Genomic DNA, 19,218 nt, shown 5'->3' on the forward strand with positions numbered 1-19,218 from the left:
TTCACTGCAACACTATTTACAATAGCTAGAACATGGAAGCAATCTAGGTGTCCATCAACAGATGAATGGATAAAGAAGTTGTGGTATATATACACAGTGAAATATCACTCAGCTGTTAAAAGGAACACATATGAGTCAGTTCTAACAAGGTGGATGAACCTAGAACCTATTATATAGAGTGAAGTGAGTCAGAAAGATAAAGGTAAATATTGTCCTCTAATGCATATATACAGAATCTAGAAAATTCTTGTTTATTTAAGAATTTATTTACAGGGCATTGGAGAAACAGACATAGAGAATAGACTTACGGACATGGGGAGAGGGGTGGAGAGGGTGAAATGTATGGAAAGAGTAACATGGAAATGTACACCATCATATATAAAATAGACAACTAACAGGAATTTGTTGTATGGTTCAGGAAACTCAAACTGGGGCTCTGTATCAACCTAGAGGGGTGGAATGGGGAGGGAGATGGGAGGGAGGTGCAAAAGGGAGGGGATATATGTATATCTATGGCTGATTCATGTTGAGGTTTGACAGAAAACAGCAAAATTCTGTAAAGCAATTATCCTTCAATAAAAAATAAATAAATTTTTTCAAAAAAAGCAAAATCAAAAAGTAGGACTACATAAAACTTAAGAGTTTTTGCACATCAAAAGAAACAATCAGCAAAACAAAAGACAACCTATAGAATGGAAAAAATATTTGCAACATATCCAATATGGAGTTAATATCCAAAAAATACATGATACTCATACAATTTAATAGCAACAAACCAAATAGCTCAGTTTAAAAATAGATGAAGTACTTGAATAAGTATTTTTTCCAAGGAAGACATTCAAATGGCCAACAAGTACATGACAAGGTGCTCAACCTCACTTAGTCATCAGGGAAACTCAAATGAAAACTACAATGAAATACTGCCTTATACTTGTTAGGATATCTATTATCAAAAAATAAGAGAAAACAAATGCTATAAAAAAGGAACCTTGGTAGACTGTTGGTGGGAATGTAAACTGGTATAGCCACCATGGAAAGCAGTATGGAGATCCCTCATGAAATTAAAAATAGAACTACCATATGAATCAGCAATCTCACTTCAGGTATATATCTAAAGAAAATGAAATCATTATTTGGAAGAGATATCTGTACCCTCATGTCTATTTTAACATGATTCATAATAGCCACAGTATGAAAACAACACAGTGTTCATGGATGAACACATGAATAAAGAAAATGTGATGTTTTGACAATTTGTTGGATTGTATTTGGATGATGAATTAATAAATAAAATGTAAAAAAAAAAATAAATAAATAAAATGTACTTAAAGAAAATGTAGAATATATGTATACAATGAAATATCATTCAGCCTTAAAAAAGAAGGAAAATCTGCCATTTGTGGCAGCATGGTTGAAACTGAAGGAAATTATGCTAAGTAAAATAAACCAGAAAGATAATGAAAAATACTGCATGGAATCACATATATGGAATCTAAAAAAAAAAAAAAAGCCAAACACATAGAATAGACAGTAGACTGGTTGTTGCTAATGACTAGGAGGGAGAGAAATAGGGAGAAGCAGGTAAGAGTACAAATTTTCACTTATAAGATAAACAAGGTCTGAGGATCTAAGGTATAAAATGATGATCGTAGTTGATAATACTGTGGATTTAATTCAAATTTGCTGAGAGTAGAACTTGTGTTTTCACTAAAAAAAGGAAATGTTAAGTGACTTGATGGTAGGAATCCTTTCACAATGCAAATGTGAATCATGTTGAAAAATCACATCATGTTGAATCATCATATCAATAAAGCTAAAAAAGGATATAATCACATGGAGACAAAGTATCTCCCTACACTTAACTTTCTATTTGTAAGAATAAAAATATACAACTTTACCATGGAATGATTTGACCCTTACCATCTTAATTAAGTGCTCAAACTTGGCATTGCCAATAGTAAAACAATTTGATTTTATGTGTCACCTGATGTAATATTAGCCTTTGCCCTGCTTCATGCCATACTCCAAGGCCAAATTTGCCTGTTACTCCAGGTGTTTCTTGAATTTCTACTTTTGCATTCCAGTCCCCTATAATTAAAAGGACATCTTTTTTGGGTGTTAGTTCTAACAGGTCTTGTAGGTCTTCACAGAACCGTTCAACTTCAGCTTCTTCAGCGTTACTGGTTGGGGCATATGCTTGGATTACCGTGATACTGAATGGTTTGCCTTGGAAATGAACAGAGATCATTCTGTCGTTTTTGAGATTGCATCCAAGTACTGCATTTCTGACTCTTCTATTGACCATGATGGCTACTCCATTTCTTCTAAGGGATTCCTGCCCACAGTAGTAGATATAATGGTCATCTGAGTTAAATTCACCCATTCCAGTCCATTTTAGTTTGTTGATTCCTAGAATGTCGACATTCACTCTTGCCATCTTCTGTTTGACCACTTCCAATTTGCCTTGACTCATGGACCTAACATTCCAGGTTCCTATGCAATAATGTTCTTTATAGCATTGGACCTTGCTTCTATCACCAGTCACATCCACAGCTAGGTATTGTTTTTGCTTTGGCTCCATTGTTTCATTCTTTCTGGAGTTATTTCTCTACTGATCTCCAGTAGCATATTGGGCACCTACTGACCTGGGGAGTTCCTCTTTAGGTATCCTATCATTTTGCCTTTTCATACTGTTCATGGGATTCTCAAGGCAAGAATACTGAAGTGGTTTGCCATTCCTTTCTCCAGTGGACCATATTCTGTCAAACCTCTCCACCATAACCACCTCTTCCAACAACAAAAGAGAAGATTCTACACATGGACATCACCAGATGGTCAACACTGAAATCAGATTGATTATATTCTTTGCAGCCAAAGATGGAGTAGCTCTATACAGTCAGCAAAAACAAGACCAGGAGCTGACAGTGGCTCAGATCATGAACTCATTGCCAAATTCAGACTTAAATTGAAGAAAGTAGGGAAAACCACTAGACCATTCAGGTATGACCTAAATCAAATCCCTTATGATTATACAGTGGGAGTGAGAAATAGATTTAAGGGACTAGATCTGATAGACAGAGTGCCTGATGAACTATGGATAGAGGTTCGTGACATTGTACAGGAGACAGGGACCAAGACCATCCCCATGGAAAGAAATGCAAAAAAGCAAAATGGCTGTCTGAGGAGGCCTAACAAATAGCTGTGAAAACAGGAGAAGTGAAAAGCAAAGGAGAAAAGGAAAGATATTCTCATTTGAATGCAGAGTTCCAAAGAATAGCCAGGAGAGATAAGAAAGCCTTCCTCAGCGAAAATGCAAATAAATAGAGGAAAACAACAGAATGGGAAAGACTAGAGATCTCCTCAAGAAAATTAGAGATACCAAGGGAACATATCATACAAAGATGGACTCGATAAAGGACAGAAGTTGTATGGACCTAACAGAAGCAGAAGATATTAAGAAGAGGTAGCAAAAATACACAGAAGAACTGTACAAAAAAGATCTTCACGACCCAGATAATCACGATGGGGTGATCACCCACCTAGAGCCAGACATCCTAGAATGTGAAGTCAAGTGGGCCTTAGAAAGCATCACTACGAACAAAGCTAGTGGAGGTGATGGAATTCCAGCTGAGCTATTTTGAATCCTGATAGATGATGTTGTGAAAGTGCTATACTCTATATGCCAGCAAATTTGGAAAACTCAGCAGTGGCCACAGGACTGGAAGAGGTCATTTTTCATTCCAATCCCAAAGAAAGGCAATGCCAAAGAATGCTCGAAGTACCACACAATTGCACTCATCTCACATGCTAGCAAAGTAATGCTCAAAATTCTCCAAGCCAGGCTTCAGCAATATGTGAACTGTGAACTTCCAGATGTTCAAGCTGGTTTTAGAAAAGGCAGAGGAACCAGAGATCAAATTGCCAATATCCGCTGGATCATGGAAAAAGCAAGAGAGTTACAGAAAAACATTTTACTTCTGTTTTATTGACTACACCAAAGCCTTTGACTGTATGGATCACAATAAACTGTGGAAAATTCTGACAGAGATGGGAATACCAGACCACTTGACCTGCCTCTTGAGAAACCTGTATGCAGGTTAGGAAGCAACAGTTAGAACTGGACGTGGAACAACAGTTGGTCCTAAATAGGGAAAGGAGTACGTCAAGGCTGTATATTGTCACCCTGCTTATTTAACTTATATGCAGAGTACATCATGAGAAATGCTGGGCTGGAAGAAGCACAAGCTGGAATCAAGATTGCCAGGAGAAATATCAATAACCTCAGATATGCAGATGACACCACCCTTATGGCAGAAAGTGAAGAGGAACTAAAAAGCCTCTTGATGAAAGTGAAAGAGGAGAGTGAAAAAGTTAGCTTAAAGCTTAACATTCAGAAAACTAAGATCATAGCATCTGGTCCCATCACTTCATGGGAAATAGATCAGGAAACAGTGGAAACAGTGGCTGACTTTATTTTTCTGGGCTCCAAAATCACTGAAGATGGTGATTGCAGCCATGAAATTAAAAGATGCTTACTCCTTGGAAGGAAAGTTATGACCAACCTAGACAGCATATTCAAAAGCAGAGACATTACTTTGCCAACAAAGACCCATCTAGTCAAGGCTATGGTTTTTCCAGTGGTCATGTATGGATGTGAGAGTTGGACTGTGAAGATAGCTGAGTGCCGAAGAATTGATGCTTTTGAACTGTGGTATTGGAGAAGACTCTTGAGAGTCCCTTGGACTGCAAGGAGATCCAATCAGTCCATCCTGAAGGAGATCAGTCCTGGGTGTTCATTGGAAGGACTGATACTGAAGCTGAAACTCCAATTCTTTGGCCACCTCATGGGAAGAGTTGACTCATTGGAAAAGACCATGATGCTGGGAGGGATTGGGGGCAGGAGGAGAAGGGGACAACAGAGGATGAGATGGCTGGATGGCATCACCGACTCAATGGACATGAGTGTGGGTAAACTCCCGGAGTTGGTGATGGACAGGGAGGCCTGGCATGCTGCAATTCATGGGGTTGCAAAGAGTCGGACACGACTGAGTGACTGAACTGAACAGACTTGATGTAATATAATATGAAGTAAGCAGCATTCCCTGTAAAGCATTCTTACTGTACTTGTTTAACTTGAAGCTAATTATTCTTTTAAACCAAACTTCCAGTTTATAGAAAAATAGGAGATAAAAGAAGCAAGATAATTGACACCCAGATGGAAGTAATCAGTCAGGCAAATTCAGATTGTAGAAGTTTTACAAGACAACTGGCCCAGTTTCTGCAAAATTCAATGTTATTAAAAAGAAAAAAAGGTATTGGAACTGTTCTCAATGAAGAGAGACTGAAAAGATATACAACCAAATATGATCGATAGATTTCAATTGGATTTTTGCTCATTAAAAATAAGCTAACTGAATTTTTTTCTGGAGAATTGACAAATATTTAAGCATGGATTGGCTTTATGTTACATTAGGGTTATATCAGTCTTCATGTTACATTATGTTAATTTTATACTGGGCATTAATAGTATTAAAATTATGAAGGAGGACACGGAAGTGATTACGAACAGGAAGAGGACGAAAAAAATAACCGTCCGCGACACCGAGTTGAGCTGGATCCGCAGCCACCATGAACAGCAAAGGTCAATATCCAACGCAGCCAACTTACCCCGTGCAGCCTCCTGGGAACCCTGTGTACCCTCAGACCTTGCATCTTCCTCAGGCTCCACCTTACACTGATGCTCCACCTGCATACTCAGAGCTGTATCGTCCGAGCTTTGTGCACCCTGGGGCTGCCACCGTCCCCACCATGTCAGCTGCATTTCCTGGCGCCTCACTGTATCTTCCCATGGCCCAGTCTGTGGCTGTTGGACCTTTAGGTTCCACAATCCCCATGGCTTATTATCCAGTTGGTCCCATCTATCCACCTGGTTCAACAGTGCTGGTGGAAGGAGGGTATGATGCAGGGGCCAGATTTGGAGCTGGCGCTACTGCTGGAAACATTCCTCCTCCTCCCCCTGGATGCCCTCCGAATGCTGCTCAGCTGGCAGTCATGCAGGGAGCCAACGTCCTCGTAACTCAGCGGAAGGGAAACTTCTTCATGGGTGGCTCAGATGGTGGCTACACCATCTGGTGAAGAACCAAGGCCATCTCTATGCCGGGAAAGACATCACATACCTTCAGCACTTCTCACAATGTAACTGCTTTAGTCACATTAACCTGAAGTTGCAGTTTAGACACATGTTGTTGGGGTGTCTTTCTGGTGCCCAAACTTTCAGGCACTTTTCATACTTAATAAGGAACCATGTAATGGTAGCAGTACCTCTCTAAAGCATTTTGAGGTAGGGGAGGTATCCATTCATAAAATGAATGTGGGTAAAGCAGCCCTAAGGATCTTCCTTTAATTCCTCTGGAGTAATACTGTACCATACTGGTCTTTGCTTTTAGTAATAAAACATCAAATTAGGTTTGGAGGGAACTTTGATCTTCCTAAGAATTAAAGTTGCCAAATTATTCTGATTGGTCTTTAATCTCCTTTAAGTCTTTGATTTATATTACTTGTTATAAACAAACCGCATTAGTTGTCTGCCTTTTCCTTTCCATCCTTGGCCCCTGGTCCTACCCTCAATCCTTGTCTTCCACTCTTTCCCACCAATCTCCATTGAATCAATGGTGCAGGACAGAAAGCCAGTCAGACTAATTTCCTTCTCTCCTTGCACTTACCCCCACTTGTCATCTTTTAACTAGTCTTTCACAAAGGATCCTCTGAAACCCCCTCTGTGCCCCAAGCACAGGACCCATTTCTTCTGCTTTTGCATCTCCTCAGGCAAAAGCAGAGGGTGCTTTTTGGACCCTCCTCTTAGGTTTTGTCTTCAGACATGAACCAAACCCAAATTTGTTTTGGTGCCAGAAAAACTGAACCTTGTTTTAACAAAGGATACCAGTGCAAACTGTACCGTAAACAGCAGTTTGTTTATAAATTTTGAGGGACAAGGAGGAGGATGCATTTAAAAGCCTGATGACTCTGGAGCCAAATTAAGGGGAGTTTGCAGATCAGAAATTGGTTACCATTTCTTGTCAGTGTCTGATGTAGCCACTCATGGCTCCCAAGAATTCCTCAGCTGGGTTAATGGGGTCATGTTGTGAATGCCTCACTACTAAATGACTTGAGTCCAGTGAAATCTCATTAGGGTTAAGAATATTTCAGGGATCCTTAATATGTTGATTTTTGTTTTCTAAAATTGGATTTTATTTTATTTTATCTTATAATTTCAGTTCATCTAAATTTGTGTTCTGTACATGTGATGTTTGACTGTACCATTGACTGTTATGGAAGTTCAGCGTTGTATGTCTCTCTCTACACTGTGGTGCACTTAACTTGTGGATTTTTTATACTAAAAATGTAGAATAAAGACTATTTTGAAGATTTGAATAAAGTGATGAAGTTGCATTACACCTCAAAAAAAATTATGAAGGAAAATTTCTTTATTTTTAAGAGATATAAAGGATGTCAATTTTTAAAAGTGTCATGATCTCTGTCTCCCTCTGAAATGACAAAAATTTCACAGTTGCTCCATCTAGATTTTTGATACATGAAATGTGTTTTATCATTCTTTCAATTTTTTCTGTATATTCAAAATTTTTATAACATTAAATTTAGTTGGAGAACATATTATACTGAACAGTTTATTGTCTGGAAAATTGTCCTAATGAATTAGTGATGAATAGTGACAAAAATTTCATCAAACTGTTCTTGATGACATAATGTAAGTGTATAAAAATTATAAATCTAGATAAATAAGCTTTGTATTCTCAAAGAAAAATTATCCTCAATAGAATTCTTTTGGCAGGTTTATTATAAAATTTATGAAGAACAGTAAAAGGCAAAGAATAGTTAATTTGTTTTGAGAAGGGGAGAAAATTCTTGTGTTTCTAAATATAAAGATTTGAAAGCTATTTTTAAGTTGAAAAGACAAGGTGCAGTTTTTTTAAGGAAATTCCATAGTAGCTGCTCCAATTTATGTTCCCACCAACAATGTAGGAGGGTTCCTTTTTCTCCACACCCTCTCCAGCATTTATTGTTTGTAGACTTTTTGAAGATGACCCTTCTGACCAGTATGAGGTGATACCTCACTGTAGTTTTGATTTGCATTTCTTTGATAATTAATGACGTTTAGCATCTTTTCGTGTGTCTGTTGGCCATTTGTATGTCCTCTTTGGAGAAATGTCTATTTAGATCTTCTGCCCACTTTTTGACTGGGTTGTTTTCTACATTTAGGGCTTTAATCCATTTTGAGTTTATTTTCTGTATGTGGTGTTGGGCTTCCTTTGTGACTCAGCTGGTAAAGAATCCGCCTGCAATGTGGGAGACCTGGGTTGGGAAGATCTCGTGGAGAAGGGAAAAGCTACCCACTCCCGTATTCTGACCTGGAGAATTCCATGGACTATGCAGTCCATGGGGTTGCAAAGAGTCGGACATGACTGAGCGATTTTCACTTCACTTCACTTCTGTATATGGTGTTACAAAATGCTCTAATTTCATTCTTTTACATGTGGCTGTCCAGTTTTTTCAGCATCACTCATTGTAAAGACTGTCTTTTCTCCATTATGTATTCTTGCCTCCTTTGTCATAGAGTAATTGACCATAGTGTATGGGTTTCTTTCTGGGCTTTCTGTCCTGTTCCATTGATCCTGCCAGGTTCCTCTGTCCATGGGATTCTCCAGGCAAGAATACTGGAGTGGATTGCCACTTCATTCTCCAGGGGATCTTCCTGACCCAGGGATCAAACCCGTGTCTCTTATGTCTCCTGCATTGGCAGGTGGGTTCTTTACCACTAGTGCCACCTGGGAAGCCCATATGAAGGAACAGTGGAATATGCTGAGTAATAATCCACTATACATATATATACATATATATATATATATGTACATATAGTGGAATATGCTGAGTAATAATCCACTATACATATATATACATATATATACATATATATATATGTATATATATGTACATATAGTGGACTATTACTCAGCATGTAATTTATTCAAAGTCACCAATGACCGAGTAATCAAGCCAAGGTCTGAATCCAGGTTTATCCAACTCTAAAGCCATCTCTTTGTGTTAGAACAAAATGAATGTCTTTGGAGAATTTTAACAGGAAAAAAAGCTTTGGGACATAAAAATGGAGATTGGAGGAGAGTTTCAGTCTATGGAAAGCAGAGGGTGGAAGTTTAAGTTTGTAGATAAAAAGGTAGGGGATGAGAAGTATATTTATTTAATGGAGAGGAGAGGAAGAATACAGTTTTCCTATTTCAGAACTATTTCACAGTAATATAACACTTTATAAGGGGCTTAAATGACTATTTCTTCAACTATCCTTGTGCCAATCTGTAATTATTTAGATTATTTTATTAATAAAGGCTTTGATGGACTCAAGTAGGTCACTTAGGGACTATAGATTTTTTTAACCTCTGTTTCTGTAAAGTAAAAATACTACTCAATTAGAGATAGAATGGTGTTGAAATTGACTATTTAGAAAAAGAAACAAATCAGATTCTCACCTTACATCCTATATAGCAAAAATAAAAGCCAGATACACTGAAAAGTTATTTTTTTAAAAAAATAAACCAAGAGGAAACAAAACTTAGAAGAAAATACAAAATATCTAGGAATAGAAAAAGGCTTTTAAAGCAGGAAGCCAATGAAATTTCCCTGCTAGCTGGGTTCAGGAATGCTCAGGCATTGCACAAACTTTAGTGATTCTAAGTTAGTGATGGTGGAGGTATTTAGCAGATGGTGGAATAGTCAATGTTCAAAATGTTAAATTCCCTGTAAAATCTCCTAAGAGCATATTCTCACCCCTACTTCTTTATACCCAGCAAAGATCAGTGCCAGATCCTTTATTCTGCCAAGATTTATTCCCAATTTAAATCTTGGAAACTGCACACAGGCATAATTATTTTGGTCAATCAAGAGAGAGCTTATTGTGTTTCAAAACAAGTCATGCAAGGAAAGATTTAAGGAATTTCATTTTAGCCTGAAGATGTGAAATTTAAACTTCCACTAAAGGATGCTTAGAGGAAATGTTTAGAGAAAGTCATGGTATTGGCTAGACTCTTTCTGAGTGACTTAGTCTGATGTCAGGTATGTGGTAAGAGTTACTAAGAATCTTACATTTGGCATAATCTAGGTTCCCACACCCTCAGATAACAAGCTGGTCATACTAGAATTTTGTTTTCCTTGGTTGTTTAGATTGCATTCCACTGTTGACTTGGTAGCTATTATTCAACTTACACTTTTTAAATGAACATATATCTGTTGGTAAGCAAAGAAGACCACAGAGAATGTTTTTTCTTGGCTTTTAAGTCTTTGGTCAGAATATTTAGAACTAGACAAATTCCAAGAGAAACAAAGATCTAAGCTAAAGCTTATAGTTGCTGCTATAGAATTCATATCCTTGTGTGTCATTTCTGACTGTAATTTTTAAATTAGTGTCTACAGTGTCAAATAATGTGAGAGTTTCTGCCAAGCAAAGCAAAACCAAGGGATAATGTCACAGCGGGGAATGTTGTCGATCAATGGAATGAGCTCTGAGCAAAAAGGGATATATATTTTTTTCATTTTTAAAAAAATTATTATTTTTTTCCATTTATTTTTATTAGTTGGAGGCTAATTACAATATTGTAGTGGCTAACAAACACATGAAAAGATGCTCAACATCATTCATTATCAGAAAAAGGGATATATTTTAAGCAGGAAAAGTTACATAAATATTCTCTGGGTAGAATCCAGAGAATATTGGTGAACTGATAATCCATCAAGTGTCTGTCCCAATCAGTGTGACTTAGTCTTGTAGACAATTGACACAGCCTGATGTTGATGAAAGAACTAAACAAAGTACGTTAATTGCATTACTCAGGGAAGAGTGTTAGGAATATTTCAAAGCTACAGACACACAAATGGATCTAAGCTCACTGAATAAATGAACAAAGCAGAATTGGAAAAGTATTAAATGAGCATATCAGGCAAAGTTCATTCTTCCAGGCATTACAGTATGGCAGGTTTCTCCTTATCCCATTAACCAGCCAGAAGTTGGAATTATAGGAACCATACAAGGATTACATTAGACAGAAAATTAAGCCAATGTATGATATATCAATAAGGGCCTTGCTGAGTTTTAGGAAATAAATAAGGACTTTCCAAAAAAGCACTGCATCGGAAAGGTTTAAACACTGGGACCCTCAATGCAACAGAGATGCTGGTGACTGACGGAGGCTATAGAAAAACACTAATGATGTGAAGGATTGGGAGTAAGGAAATAGTGAGAAATAATGAGAAAATAACTGGGAGTAAGGAAATAATGAGGAAATAATGAAAGATTTGACTCTGCCTGCTTAAACCATGATTCAGGAGGGATGTGGTAATGATGCACAAATGTTTTAGAGTTCCCAGTGACTATGAAGGGGAAAGATTTAGTGCTTGTAGAGCAATAAATTCAAGCTAATTATTAGGATAAACTTTCTGACAGTGTTATTTGTTTTATTTGGGAGATAAAGTGTTCCTTGAGTGAGGAAATGGGGGAAGGTTAAGACAAATACCAACCAAGTGAAACACATTTTATAACAGGATAGCAGTGTAGTGTCTAACACATGATCTAACGGCAGGCATGTGACTATGGAGCCCAGACTTACTCCTGGGTGGGTATTCACTTGAACTCCTGGGCATTACTGGGTTTAGGAGGAAGAAAGGTGACTGCATAGCTTCCTCTCTGATTAAGGTCACATCTGTAAAGAGAAAGAAATGGGTTCGTCTCTGCTTCATCATGGGAAAGTCCCCAAGGGAGGCATAAGCTAGGACTGAATGTGGATGAATGTAGAAGGGATCCATAAGATAAGAACAGTATTTTTTGGAGCCTAAGGCTTTTGGTTGTTTGTGATTTGGGGTGACATTTTGCTGGCCACCTCCATTTGGCCTCTGGATCTCTAAATTTCATGGGAATATTAAATCTCTTGTTAGTGCCTTATTTTTAAATAATGCTTATCAAGTTGCACTCTTAAGCAAGCAGTGGACAGGTATATGAACATTTCTTGGATTTATTTGTCCCTAGTGGTAGTTATAAACCCAAGCCACAAGTTCAAACCCAGGTCTTTACAGTCACTCAGATTTTGCATTCACTGTTAAAATTTGTAGCATCTTTGACTTTTTCTTGATTCCTTGTGTGTAAGAATCTTAGGTTGCCAGTATTGCTTGGTTTAGCATGATATTTTTCTTACATTCTCTTGGGTTCTTCTTTAGAAGGGCAAACCTTTCCTTCTTTTTCTGTATTGCTCAGGCGAAACTATTCAAAATCTCCATAACAATCTCATTTTTCCTCACAAGATTCCCTTTACCCAGCCATGCAAATGTGGTTAAAAATAGTCTCTGTTCAACAATACCCAGAGTGAGAAGTATCCATACAAAGAGTGGCAAGAGCTTTGGGGAGGTAAGGAAATCGGGGAAGTAGGGAAATAGGAGATATGCAGTCTTCTTGTACTGTGATATGGAGAAAGAGATACACTAGTAATATAAAGACAAGTAAACAAGTTTTAATGATTGTGTCCATTTAAATCAACAAATGTTTCTTGTTTGCTAATATATGCAAGGATCTGGGAAAGAAAATCCATAGTAGGTAAAGATGAGTGAGATTAGACATGAAAGAATTAATTGTCTCTTGGAAGGGGATTGGACACATGACATATTTGATATAAATTGGGGAATGATGTGATTCCATTGCCCCTTTGATAAGGGAGAGGCAAGCCAACAGATGACATTTTCATGATCAGCTTGGCACCCCTGGCTTACACAGTTGCAGCCTTCACCTACTAGAGGAATGAAACTGGAACTTTATGGGGAAAATAACATTCTTTATTGAATGGTTTAAAAGTATCCTTAAGGAGATCTCACTTATTCCTCTTGCCCCTTTATACTTTATCGCTCTTCTGATCTTATTGTCGTATTTACTACAATGACTTATAAGTAACCATTTCCATTTTATCCTCAGCTTTTAAAAAATTTATACTGGAGTATTGTTGATTACCATTGATTAACATTGCTGATTAACAATGGTGTGTTAGTTTCAGGTGTACCACAAAGTGAATCAGTTATACGTGTATCAATTCTTTTTCCAATTTTTTTCCCATTTAGGTTATGACAGAGTATTAAGCAGAGTTCCCTCTGCTATACAGCAGTTCCTAGTTGGTTAACTATTTTAAATATAGAAGTGAGTACATGTCAATCTCATCTCTCAATGTATCCCTCACCACTTCCGTCCCTGCTTGGTAACCATAAGTTCATTCTCTGTGAGTCTGTTTCAGTTTTGTAAATAAGTTCATTGGTACCATTTTTTTTTTTTTTAAGATTCTTCATATAAATGATATCATATATTTGTCTTTCTCTGTCTGATTTACTTCACTTAGTATGATAATCTCCAGGTCCATCCATGTTGCTGCAAATGGCATTGTTTCATTCTTTCTAGTTCACTGTACATATACGCTACATCTTCTTTATCCATTCACTGTCAATTGGGCATTTGGGTTGCTTCCATATTTTGGCCATTGTAAACAGCACTGCAATGAATATTGGGATTCATGTATTCTTTTGAACCTTTTTTTTTCTTTTTTTTTTTCTGGTCATGTTTATATGCCCAGAAGTGAGATTGATTGCTTGGTCATATGATAGCTCTAGACTTTCCAGGTGGCACTAGTGGTAAAGAACCTGCCTACCAATGCAGGAGACATAAGAGATGTGGGTTTGATCCCTGGGTTGGGTAGACCCCCTGGAGAAAGACATGGTGATCCACTCTGGTATTCTTGACTGGAGAATCCAATGGACAGAGGAGCCTGGTGGGCTACAGTCTGTAGGGTGGCAAAGAGTCAGACATGACTGAAGAGACTTAGCCTGCATGCATCAGTTCAGTTCAGTCGCTCAGTCATGTTCAACTCTTTGCGACCCCATGGACCACAGCAAGCCAGACTTCCCTGCATCACCCACTCCCGGAGCTTGCTCAAATTCATGTCCATTGAGTCGGTGATGCCATCCAACCATCTCATCTTCTGAATGTATCAGTTCAGTCCAATTCAGTTCAGTTGCTCAGTCATGTCCAACTCCTTGCGACCCCATGAACTGCAGCACACCAGGCCTCCCTGTCCATCACCAACACCCAGAGTCCACCCAAACCCATGTCCATTGAGTCAATGGTGCCATCCAACCATTTCATCCTCTGTTGTCCCCTTCTCCTCCTGCCCTCAATTTTTCCCAGCATCAGGGTCTTTTCCAATGAGTCAACTCTTCACATGAGGTGGCCAAAGTATTAGAGTTTCAGCTTCAGCATCAGTCCTTCCAATGAACACCCAGGACTGATCTCCTTTAGGATGGACTGGTTGGATCACTTTGCAGTCCAAGGGACTCTCAAGAGTCTTCTCCAACACCACAGTTCTGAACGTATAGTAGCTGTATTTTTAGTTTCTTAAGGAACCTTCATACTCTTCTCCATAATGGCTGCACTAATTTACATTTCTACCATCAGTGTAGGAGGGTTCCTTTTCTCTACACCCTCTCCATCATTTACTGTTTATAAGCGTTTTGATTATGGCCACCCTGACCAGTGTGAGGTGATACCTCATGGTAGTTTTGATTTGCATTTCTCCATTTTATTCTTAGGTTTTATTAGTTTCAATCTCTCCAGATTCCTGGGAATATATATTTCATCACCAGTTTTGTCTTAATATATCCCAAACAGGATTTACCTTCTTCTCTGATGGTACCCACTCTTCCAACTTTCATGAATCTAGCCCTCACAGAATCTTTCAAGAGTCTCTCACCCAGGCTCCACATCCTTTCATTATCTTTGATTCTTTCTCCCATTTATGTATCTGGGTACCAATACATGTTAATTAGTCATTTATCCAACAAACTGTATCCTTGTCCAAGTTACCATCAACTTTCCCTTGACCATTGCAATTACCTTCTCTTTTGCCCATCTATAATTCATTCTCCATACATCAGCCAAAGCAGTTTTTAAAATATTAATATAAGGGAATTGCCCGATGCCTTATCACACTTATAATAATTTACTTAAACTCACAAGGGCCTAGATAATATAAATCCTGCTCCATTTCCAACCCCATTTTATATTACTCCTTGCTTCCTACATTAAATCCACACTGTCTTTCTTTCTGTTTCACCACCATACCAAACTCATTCCCTAATAGGGGAATTTTGCATTAGCTGTTCCCTCTGCCTGTTGTGCTTGTCCAGATCCTTACTTGGCTAGCTGGCTTCTCCTGTCATTCAATTCTCAGCTGAAATATCTTGTCACTAGCTTGGGAAAGGCAACCTGATCATCCTCCTCTCCTCAGTTTTTCTGTATTACAGGACCCTTCATAGCTTTCATTACTATCTGGTATATTCTTTACACATATGAGCTCCATGAGAGTTTGAGACTAATTTCTCATTTTCAGCCCTATATTTTTAGAGTCTTCTAAAGTATCTGGAAGAAACAGCTCTACAGAGACATTCACAGAACTTTGCACTGGGGGTAAAGAAATGAACATGATAAAATGCCATCGTTGGAAAAGTGAAGGTGAAAGTGTTAGTCACTTAGTCGTGTCCAACTCTTTGTGACCCCATGGACTGTAGCCCATCAGGCTCCTCTGACCGTGGAATTCTTTAGGCAGGCATACTGGAGTGGGTAGCCATTCCTTTCTCCAGGGGATCTTCCCATCCCAGGGATCAAACCCAGGTCATCATTGTATCTGTTATCCATTTGACATTGTTGCCTGTTCCATAAGTGATGCAACTAATTGTTCTCTCTTAGACTTCTATGATCCAACAGACTATCCCTTTGGATTTACACCTTCTCCTTTTGGAAACATAACACTGAGTGTGTTTTGTTATACTTGGCCAGGGAATTGTTCTGTCTCTTCAAGTTAGCTTCATGGAGATCAAATGCCATCATTCTGTGCCACTTTGATGTACCACCTTCAGTGCTTAATTATGAAACTGTATTTCTTATTATTGCTTTATGCTTCAGTTCTGTCTTAACTAGACAGTTACTGCTCTGTGCCATATTTGTCTAAATTCACGTTATTGTTCAATCTGTGCACGCATGCTAAGTCACTTCAGTCAGGTATGACTCTTTGTGACCTTATGGACTGTAGCCTGCCAGACTCCTCTGTCCATGGGATTCTCAAGGCAAGAATACTGGAATGGGTGCCATGCCCTCCTCCTTGGGTTGGATTTTTCCACCCACCACTCTTCAAATCCACCACTCTTACATCTCCTGCACTGGAGGTGGGTTTTTTACCACTATTGCCAGCTGGGAAGCCCATCCTTCAATACAAGCGCACCTAATAAATTCTTTTCAGGTTGATTTTTCAATGTTATTCTCATAATGATGACAATCTCTAAATATGACATTTGGGAACATTTTCTTCCCTGTTGTTTTTGTTCCAAAACATAGATGAGAAAATGTGCCTTGGGGAAAACCTTCACTTACAGCGTTCACCAAAAGAGAATAAACAACTGATATAAGGGACAAGGCTGATAGTTTTATTTTACTTCCCAGCAACAGAGTGAGATGCTAATAATGAAGTTTTTAAAATAATCCCTTGAAATGGAAATGCAGTTCACTGAACTTTTGCTTTATATATTTCTTTAGAGTAAAGATGGCTGAAATTTAATCCTCTACCATTTTCAATACAGAGTAGCATAAATCCTAACCAGGTTTTAATTCATTTCTTTGAGGAAACTCTTTTCTTTATGTCTCATTTCCTGAACCCTACTCTGCAGTTCAGTTTGCTGCTATCCTGAGCACTGTTTTCAAAATTGGTCTAATTGCAAATGGAGACTGCTTGAATCATGGAAACTTATTACCCATGATAATTCACTACTCATAAAAAAAAGATATACTGAATACACTTTATCTAGCATGCTCATCTACTTAATATTTTATATATTATATTAAAAATATAATAATAGTTAACTAACTAATCAGTAACAATCCTCATTTATTGAGGAAGTACTACATTCTAGGGACAGGATTAAAAATTTTACATGCTGACTTTTTACCTAGTCTTAATTCTGTAAGATAATTCATACTGTTTTGTATAGAAAAAGAAATGCATCTATTGTAAGAAAGTGAATAAAGTAGAACTCAAATAGGGTTCTTTGTGGCAACAATGTCTCTGGCCTTCATTTATTTGCTATGTAAAAATTCACTGATACTGTGGTCAATTTGACTTGTATTCAGAACCTGTTCTGCCTTTACTAAATATCAGCATGCAAGGGAAGCTTGAATGATTGATGGAGTACACTGACATTGGTGAACAGTTTGGCAGCTGATCACTCGGGATGATTGTTAAGACTTTTTTAGAAAGAAAGAGTAATAGTATTTGGAGTCACAAGACTTGCGTTTAAATTCTAAATCTAAGAATCCCTTGGACAAGTTATTTAACCTTCTTGTCAGTAGAGTTAATAGTATTAATATTTCCCCCCAGGGGTGCTTCAGGTATTATGTTACATGAAATTATATTGAGGATGGGAAAATCTAAGCTTGAGTTTAAGTAGAAGTTCACAATGATTGTCAAACTGATGGGAGGATTTATCTTCCAGAAACCTATTTTTATGGACACTTAGGAATTTTCTGGCTTGTCTGGGGAAATGGCGGGATAACCTCAATGTAGATTCTTTTGCAGGGTAATGAGGAACCTTCAGGAAGAAAATTCATCCTTAAGGAAGAAGGATCTAATACCCAGTCTCCTACATTGCAGGCAGATTCTTTACCATCTGAGCCACCAGGGAAGCCCGCAATGTATTCAATCCAATAATAAAAACTTAATAATTGTAAGGGCTTCCCAGGTGGTGCTAGTTGGTAAAGAACCTGCCTGCCAATGCTCCACATAAGACACAAGGAATCTGCCTGTAGTGCAGGAGACCTAGTTTCGGTCCCTGGGTCGGGAAGATCCCCTAGAGGAGGGCATGGCAACCCATCAGTCTTCTTGCCTTGAGAATCCCGTGGACAGAGGAGTCTGGCAGGATAGAGTCCACAGGGTCACACACATGCATAATTACTGTAAAGAAGGAAAAATTCTAAATAGAGCTTGTGTCCCTCAGTAAAAATTATCTCCCAACCTAGTTGCCACTGAACTTTAGACCAAAAGCTAAGTAGAGCACAAAAATTGAAAGAACTGTTTAATAAATTCCTTATAAATTTTGTAGCACAAGAAAAAGTTGCCTTGGGATCTGTCTGACAGAGGGAAATACAGGAAAAGCTCTCCCTTTGCCACAGACCGTCTCAGAAGTTTGGAAACTTGGAGCTTTTAAAAAATTGTGTCAAAAGCAAAGGAAGCACTAGTGGCACCAGAAGAAAAGACAATTTACATGTCAGCGTGATTGGTCTAAGGGAAGCCAGATTGCGATTCAAAGTATTTCTGGGTGGATCTGTGCCAGTGTTTCCAGAAGAGATTAGCATTTGAATCAGTGAGCAGAGTAGAGCAGGTGTCCACCCCAGTGTAGGTGGGCATCATCCAATCTCTTGAGGACTCAAACAAAACCAAAAATTGCAGGAAGGGTGAATTTGCTCTCTTTCTGCTTGAGTTGAGCGAGCCACCTTCGCCTGCCCAGACATTGGCACTCCTGCTTCTTAGGCTTTCAGACTCAAGTGCAATGGCAATTCAATGGAACACAGAACATTTTTTTCCAATGAGTGGTACAATTGAACACCATATGCAAAAAGTAATAAATTTCAACCACATACTCAAATTGGTTCATAGATCTAAACGTAAAAGGTAAAGCTTTAAAACTTTCAAAAGAAAATGTAGAAAAAAAATCTTCATGACCTGGGATTAGCAAAGAATTCTTAGATATTACACCAAATGCATGATCCATTTGTAAAATGACAAATGGACTTCATCAAAATTTAAAACATTTGCACTGCAAAAGAATGTTAAGAGAATGAAAAGACAAACTAAAGCCTGGAAGAAAATATTTGCAAATCATGTATTAGTCAAAGTACTTGTAACCAGAATACACAGAGTCTCAAAACTCAACAGTCAAAACACAAACTACACAGTTAGAAATGGCAAATGATTTAAACAGATACTTCATTGAGGGGACATATGGATATCAAATAAACACATAAAAAAAGATTCACATCTTTAGCCATCGGGTTAATGAAAATTA

At 38.1% G+C, this 19,218-nt stretch overlaps 1 protein-coding gene across 2 annotated transcripts; it reads left to right on the forward strand.

Annotated features, from left to right (window-relative positions):
• The first annotated feature begins 5,535 nt into the window (after window positions 1–5,535).
• Window positions 5,536–7,149, forward strand: LOC122708120 (DAZ-associated protein 2). Of its 2 annotated transcripts, XM_043924241.1 has the most exons (2): window positions 5,536–5,938; window positions 6,016–7,149. In XM_043924241.1, the coding sequence occupies exons 1-2, from the start codon at window positions 5,629–5,631 to the stop codon at window positions 6,327–6,329; spliced, it is 624 nt and encodes a 207-aa protein (XP_043780176.1). In that variant the 5' UTR covers window positions 5,536–5,628; the 3' UTR covers window positions 6,330–7,149. The 2 variants fall into 2 exon arrangements, with proteins under 2 accessions (XP_043780176.1, XP_043780175.1); XM_043924240.1 differs by having other exon boundaries at window positions 5,538–7,149.
• The last annotated feature ends 12,069 nt before the right edge of the window (window positions 7,150–19,218 follow it).

The sequence above is a fragment of the Cervus elaphus genome, chromosome 14, assembly GCF_910594005.1.
Source record: "Cervus elaphus chromosome 14, mCerEla1.1, whole genome shotgun sequence".
NCBI lineage: Eukaryota > Metazoa > Chordata > Mammalia > Artiodactyla > Cervidae > Cervus > Cervus elaphus.